This window comes from Condylura cristata, unplaced genomic scaffold, assembly GCF_000260355.1.
Source record: "Condylura cristata isolate star-nosed mole 26May11 unplaced genomic scaffold, ConCri1.0 scaffold00002, whole genome shotgun sequence".
Lineage (NCBI taxonomy): Eukaryota > Metazoa > Chordata > Mammalia > Eulipotyphla > Talpidae > Condylura > Condylura cristata.
In genome coordinates, this window is record NW_004567103.1 from 75,642,052 (window position 1) to 75,649,705 (window position 7,654).

General features: G+C 41.5%; 1 protein-coding gene across 1 annotated transcript in view; it reads left to right on the forward strand.

Annotated features, from left to right (window-relative positions):
- Positions 1-6,556, forward strand: part of NCKAP5 (NCK-associated protein 5) — a 731,767-nt gene extending 725,211 nt beyond the window's left edge. The window contains exons 15-17 of the mRNA XM_004674888.2: positions 1,126-1,440; positions 3,883-4,019; positions 6,332-6,556. Of these exons, the coding sequence (XP_004674945.1) occupies positions 1,126-1,440; positions 3,883-4,019; positions 6,332-6,556 (677 nt within the window). The remainder of the gene's footprint in view (positions 1-1,125; positions 1,441-3,882; positions 4,020-6,331) is intronic.
- Positions 6,557-7,654: the final 1,098 nt, after the last annotated feature.

The following is a 7,654-nucleotide window of genomic DNA, read 5'->3' on the forward strand; positions in this document are numbered from 1 at the left end:
TTAGTTGTTGTCAAAAGCTGTACTCCAAGTCACTGATCTATAAAGTATCATTAAAATATTAACTGTTGAGCATCTTAATAAAAGAATGTCATATTCTGTTACATTCCCCACTGTGCCTAACATAGTGCTAAGTTGTGCTTTTTGCTTTATCCTAACTTACAGGAGGCTGATATAAATTTATTACGGGTATTGTTTTCTTTTTTGTTTATTTTTTTAAAGGTGTATTTATTTAATATACAGAGCTGGGGTACAGGCCAGAGGTGCAGGGGTGGTGAGAGGATTCACCAGAGACAAAATGGGGAGCAGAACAGGTGGACTGACGAAGTACACTGCTGAAGGGAACAGCGGGCAGGCCAGAGAGGCCTGCCGCACCATGTGGGTCACCTCTGGGGTGGGGATTGAACTCATGCTGAAGTGGCTTTAGCTTCTTAGTGCTACACTTTAACCCACTGCATCACCAGGGAGAGCCAAGGGTGTTATTTTCCTTAGATACCAGAGACTTTTTGGAAGCTGCCTATTGGCTTAGATAAGCCACACACCATACAAATGAAGCCCACATGATAAGTGGTGTTACCACAGCCACAGTACCTTTGGGACAGACCCTCATAGCATGTGAATTAGTTGCCCTCACATTTAAATTGAGAGGTCATAGACTTTGTTAATTACAAAATAATTATAATTTATTTAAGAGATGCACAATTACCTTTGTTAGGACATCACTTCAATTTTTTATGTTATATTACTCATCGTATCTCAGTTAATAAATTTTACCAAATTGGTTGAAGTCATATGATTCCTAATTTAAATAAGGGTTGTCAAAATTAATTTTTGACCTCTATTGACAGTTCTTTTTCTGTTATAACTCCAGAGAACCATCTAGAATATATAAACATGTGACACTTGCCTCCAGTAATGGCTGGCCTTCTTACCTCTTGTTATGAGAAGAGAATATCTTCATGCTCAATTAAATCTGTTTCAAGCCACTCACTAGAAATTACTACACCATTAATTAGTGTCTCTTCCTTCTAACTGCCTCTTTCCTTCAGATCAGATCCAAATGCCTAAGCTCCTTTTACCCTTGCAGGTGAGCCGTTTTTCTAATCCATACTCTGTCACTCTGCCTAGAATCAAACTGTCAGATGCGTACACTGGACAGTGGGATCGGAACCTTCCCACTCCCAGACTCTGGAAACCGCTCAGCAGGACGATACCTGTGCCAGCCAGACTCCCCGGAGGACCCTGAACCTATCTTATCTCTACAGCCAGCCCTTTGTACAGCTTCCTCCACCGGAGCAGTGACCCTTCAACGAGAAGTGCCTTCCTCTGCAGATAGCCCAGGCTCTGCAGATAACACCATTGTTTATTCCACATCTGACCCAATCATGATGACTCATGGGATGCGGCCTCTTCAAAGTCATCTTCCCAAACCAGCCTCCTCAGGTAAAATGCCTATTCTTTCCCAAGATAGTTTTCCCACAATAGTAATGCACTTACTGACAAAATGGAAAACAGGCAGCAGAAAAGGTACCCACCAGGAGGTGAGCAAGTCAGTGACCTCTGCCCAGGGAAAATGTGGCTGCTGTTAACACCTCCATGTTCTAAACCCAAAAGTAAAGTGACAAGTACTAATCATATCTTCTGTTAGTATTACATTGAGGAGTATACATACATGTAAAGGAAACAAGCATCTAAGCACTGGTATATGGAGCCATAAGTTGATTAAGGAAAAAACCCACACTGCAAATGTTCTTGGGATTTTATCTTTTAAAGTGTAACTCTGAATATAGATCAAATTTTCTCTGAGACATCAATTTAACTGAAACTGTTGTTTGCCCTCTAACCATAAACATACATCTTCTAAAACATTCCGATCCTCCTCAAATATATGTTGAACTATAAAAGACTTAGTTTGATATATTAGCAATAGATTGTGCATCACAGCAATAGAATGGACTGAGCCTCCCATTGGGAAGAAACATCCTTTGTTGCTGTCAATGGAAACAAGCTTTTGTGATTAAAGATAGGACCAGACTAAAGGTCAAAGTTTTTCCATTGTTCCCTCAAGATTAAATATATTTATCACAACCCCAGAAGATACTACATAGCTTTTAACTTGCCTGGCTTATATTGCATTTATGACATGCATAAGCATATGAAATAGAGATCTAAAAACTTTCAGTTATGATTTGGTGATTAGAAAGGTGCCGCAAGTAGAGATTATACCATAGGCTTCTGAGAAATTAGAGAAAACTTTTAGTTAAACATCTTTAAGTAAATGTGATTGGACTATTCCCATGGCAGAATTCTCCCTTCAGACAGGAATGTTTCATGCCATGAGATGTTTCATTGCAAACTTCGGCTCATTTCAAACCAAGGCTACATTTGCAAAAGCTATAATGTATTTTTTTTTTTTTGCAATAAATGCATTGTTAATTAATGACTCAGCCTCCAGAGATTCAGGGGCAAAATCTTAGTTATAGATTATGTGCTCCATGCCTGAATAGTCACATGTGTGACCTCAATTCAGTGGCGGGCTGCCGAGTAGACGCCATGATTAAACACTGTCATTATAACAAATTGAACAGAAACCACAAGCCTCGAATTGCTTCATAAGAAGGGAATAGAAAGGAGATTGTTCTGATCTTGCTGCTAAGACTCACTGCACCAGTTTTCTGAGGTTTGTGTTTTAATTAAATTGTCATGAAGAATTGTAGAAATGCAGTGTGAGGTGGGCAAGCGAGGTCAGCACCCTGCAGGGCGTTTGCGTTGCCCATCCTGGAGCTTCCTGTCCACCGCATGATACCATTGCATGGTCCAGAGGCAGGCCAGTTTTCCAAGGCTTATTTCTCTCTGTGGCCATCAGGTACATACTTGAAGGACCAGGGAGTAGAGAACTAGATGAGACAAAAGGAAAATGGGACAGTGCCCGTGTAGCACAATCACTTCCTGTTCAGTGTACACATTTGAATCGGTTTTTCTATTATTCCTGTATCTGAGTAACCACACAAATTCACAGAGCTGATGAAAATACAATTATTTCATCTCTGCTCATGAGCAAAATGCTGTTGAGAGGCTATCACAGCATGTTCTGTTGATAATCATTGAGGCTGGAAGATAATAACAGCAGTCCTCCTATCTGGTGTGAGGAAGGCATACACTCTGCAAGTTAATCTACACTTATGGATAATAGAGGAACTTTTTAAATCATCCTTGCTAATTACACCCTTGCTACTCAAAGTGTGATTTATAGACCATCACCATCAGAATCACCAGGGAGCTTGTCAGAAATAAGAAACGCAGGCCCTACTGCAGATGTGCTGAATAAGTGCAATTTAACAAAAAGCTCAGGTGATACAGAGGAGAACTTCCCTGCACTGTCATTAAGGACCTCTTAGCATAGTTTCCCAAAACATATTATTGAGAATGATCTTAACAAGTATTCTAGGAAAATAAAGTTTCACTGCTCCAGTATGTATGAGAAAAAATGCAAATCCAAATCTTGTCTCTGAAAATGATGGCAATCTACCTTAGCACAATCAAGGCTCTGAGATGTTCTCTGAAAAGGACACCTGTTTGTTATTTGCAGAATAATCAGTGTCTCCCAAGTGGTCTGCCCACTGAACTCTTTCTAAACTGAAAAGGCCATTAATATTTTGTGGCAAGTGGTCTAAGGACAATTTGCCTTCTAGACTGCACACACAGTGATGCTAAAGCTGTGGTTAGCACAGATGTGCAGGGGACGGAATGTTAGGAAGCACAGCTTTCACCAAATTTGGACCTTTTTTAAAAAAACTACTTCTGAATATTCTTCCCACATACTTCCCTAAACTTGTAAAGAGTTGCTGGAAGCTGATTATGATTTCATATGCTTTCCTTATTTAGGAAAAATCACTTCCCCAAAGCAGAATGGAGCAGAACCAAGGCCTCAGACCTGCTCACCATTTCAATATGCTGATGACACAATGGCCAGTCAGCCCCTTCCAGGCTGGGAGGATGAAGACACCACTGCTGAGACGCAGGTGAGAGTGGGGCCTGCAGGAGCATTTTTTCCGGCGTGTTGGTGCTGCTTGTGAGAAGTGCCCTCCTTAAACACTTTTGTGATAGATTTAATTTTCAATCAAATTTGTTGTTGCTTCAGTGAATAAAAATAATCTAAGGTGCAAGACTTGCCTTTTCTCCTGAGGCACTAAGCAACATTATGGGTTCTTGGAGGGAATTGAAAGCACTTCCATCAATTTGCATCCATGTTCTTGGGTCTGGATGCTCTCCTCTAATTAGTTGTGGCGGAATGGGACTCACTCTCCCAAGTCAGAAGAGTGCTATTTAGAATGAGTGAGTGATGTTTTTTCATTATCTGTCAGTTACTTTAGTCTATATAGAAAGGAAACATGGGCATGTAGGGAAAGGTGATGCAGAGGAGAACTGCCCTGTGTCTCTGGGCTCAGGGTCTCAACTTAAAGCAGAGAAGAGCAGCTCCACAGAGATTCTTAATTGTGTTCAGGGCCCAGGGGAAAGTCACTATGGGGTGAGCTGCGATTTAGCCCCCCTGCATTCTGAGTCTGGCACTCAGCATGGCTGCTGTACAAGCAGGGAGGCAAAAGAATAAACAGTAGATTCTAGCAGGTCTGCACTTACACACAGATCTGTGAGGAGTTCTCCAGAGCAATGGTTTCCAAACTTGAGCAGGAGGAGGGCTCTTACCTTGGCTCTCCTCATATGTGCCAAGTGTCCAATTTGGTATTGATGAGATTTTGTGCTTGTTTTGGGGTCTGCAAAATTGGGAAACAGTGGCTAGTGACAGTGGCAAAGGGATTGGAAGACTGGGCAATTCGAAGAAAGCGAAATACACACACACACACACACACACACACACACACAGAGTGACTCAGTGCTGGCCAGGAAGGGGCTAGCCCCTCTGAGTGCACTCCTCACCCAACCCCAACTTCCATGTTCAGGGAATCCTCTCCTGATCTTTTTCATCATCCTGCACCAGCTCACCCCACTAGAAACCTGCCCTGACTTGTAAGAGGCACACTGTGACTTAGAATCTGCTTCCTTGATTGCCAGGGCAGGAAAGTCGGAAGCATCAGTTAGTTTTATTATTTTCAGTATCAACACAGTGCCTGGTTCCTTTTGTGTTTCCTAGACAGAGAGATGAAAATAGATTAATCTCATTCTCCCCAAGTGTGTGATGGAGACCTGCCTGCTGGAACTCTAGATGTGGGTGTCCCCTGGATCCATAGCTGGTAGACTTCCCACCTTTATGGACATCAGCATTGTGGAGCTACTGGAATCTCCTGTATTGAGCTCTGTCTCCTCAGAACCTTGCACATTACTTTGCAGAGTGGACACTCAATAAGTTTATGTTGAATGGGCAGGTGAATGAGTAAATGAAGAAAGAAGGAAAATTAGGAACTGCCCGAATTTATAACTCTAGCCAGAGGAACTTACATCCTAAAAACACATTATAAAAATGTGTTTTTGTAATTTCCAATCACACAGACTTCAGGGCACCATCCCATGCTTCTGTACTGGCCTGTCTCAGACAAATAAGGAATATTTGATTCTAACAGGCCAGTAAGCAAAAACGATAGTCCTAGGCACCCTTGCTGCTGTACATGGGATTTACAGTCCTATATCCAATATTTTGCTTGTGTGCAGAGGGAAAAAATGTTCATACAGTAACTGACACAACAATTTCAGCATTAATACCACACCAGCAACATTCTCAGGGTCAGTCTGCATGTGCATGTGAACAAGAGGGGAGACTAATTCCTCCAGCAATGACTATCAGTGGATTCAAGGAATTTATAAGGTCATTAAATGCATACTTTTCTAAAGGCTCCTGTTGTTTCAAGAATTGGAAGAAAATTCTAAATTAGGCAAACATTCACTCCTTTGTTTTAAGGTTGAATTTTTTTCATACCCTTTGATACTTGAAAGCTAATGATGAGATCAGTTAAATAAATAAGCCATTAGGCTCGTATCAGCAGCTCACAAGCTTATAATAGGCACTTGAGACAAATAAGGCCCAATAAAGAAGTATACAAAATGTAGAGTGAGAAACTGGGGACTTTCCTGTGCCTGGGACTGTGGCAGAGGGTGGTCAATGGCTTCATTAACAGGCCTGATTCTGCAGCTCTGGTAATTAAGTAGCCTGTACCAGCCCTGCTTGAGCAGATAGACATGCAGAGCAGAGTTGTTCTTGGGGGTTGGCCAGTGGTGATGGAATTCTGTGCACTCCACAGTAGTCAGCTTCCTGTCCTCTCTGGATGCTATGACCCATTTCATTTGCATGAATAATCTTAACAGTCTCATATTACTCACTTAGGACAAGGTACCTAGAATGTGTGCATTCTCTGCCAACGGTGGCAGTGATAGTGACAGTGACCTGGCCTATGGAAATAATGGTTTTGGAGCTGGAAGGGGCAAATTAGTGAAAGCAATGAAGAGCACCACCCAAGGTAAAGCTGGGAGCACCTTGGGCATTCAAGGCTCCCCTCTCTGGGAGCCGCTGATTATGCCTTTTATTGTGCTCTGTCTCCATCCCCCTTAATTTTGATATTAGTTCCACATCTCTCCTGAGATCTAATTTTCTGGTATGTACAGAAGATTGTCTATGTGCATCAATTTGTTTTCTGATATAATCTCTGTGACATTGAGTGCAGTCTGTAAGGACTTTATTTTCAATTCAGACATCTCCCAAAAAGTTTCCAATTGAGTTATCTCAGTGATGAGGACTGACTATAAAGATAACATTGTTCTTAATTACCTACTTTGGCAAGTTAAATCATCCAGTGAGCCATGGATGGAATTTTCTGGGCTCTTTGTTCACATTGTGCTGTGTAGCTCTGGACCTGTTAGCCATGTCATTATGAACAGGTCTGTTTATGAAGTTGAAATTCCCTCAATATAGTTTTTAAATCAGAATTGACTGATAGAAAAGTGTCATCCCATAGCATTTAAAAATAACATCTTTTGAAATGGCATTTCCTTACAGCAAGGGGAAGGATTAACCCCTAACACAAAATGTGATCTGGGATCTGCCTTTTTTCTAATCCTTTTTGGATTATCAGAAAAATTTATGATGCAATGGAGAATCATTCTTTTCATACAAATCAACTTTTTCTCAAATAGCAATTTAGCAATTATATGATGAAACCTTGACTTTCTCTTTCAAAGTAAGTCTGATTACCTTAAGGGCAATGTAGTCTGTCAGCCATATATGCTTCCAGTTTTTCAAACGTTTTAGCATCTGTGACTTGTGGAGATAATATTGGTGTGTAAAATTAGCCAAAAACCTAGCCTCCATTTTGTTCCTTGCTTCCTATGAGCCTTTAGAGAAGCAGGATGAATGATTGAGTCCTGCAAAGACCACCAAGAAGAAAGTGACAAACACCCCTGGCCTTATAGTTGGGTTGCTGTCCCCATTAGCCCTCTGTGGTTTGTCATTGTCCTCTGGTTTTGATAGATACAGGGGGACATGAGCTTATCATCATGGGCTGAATCTCTGAAGATGCCTAGGGTCGGGTCAGGCCCAGCTCAAGTCCAAGCTCTTTCTTCCCTTGAACTAACAGGGCACCCGTGGTGAATAACCTCACCGACCCCAAGCTGCTTTATTCAAGAATGATTTTTAGGGCCCATTCCAGCTCAA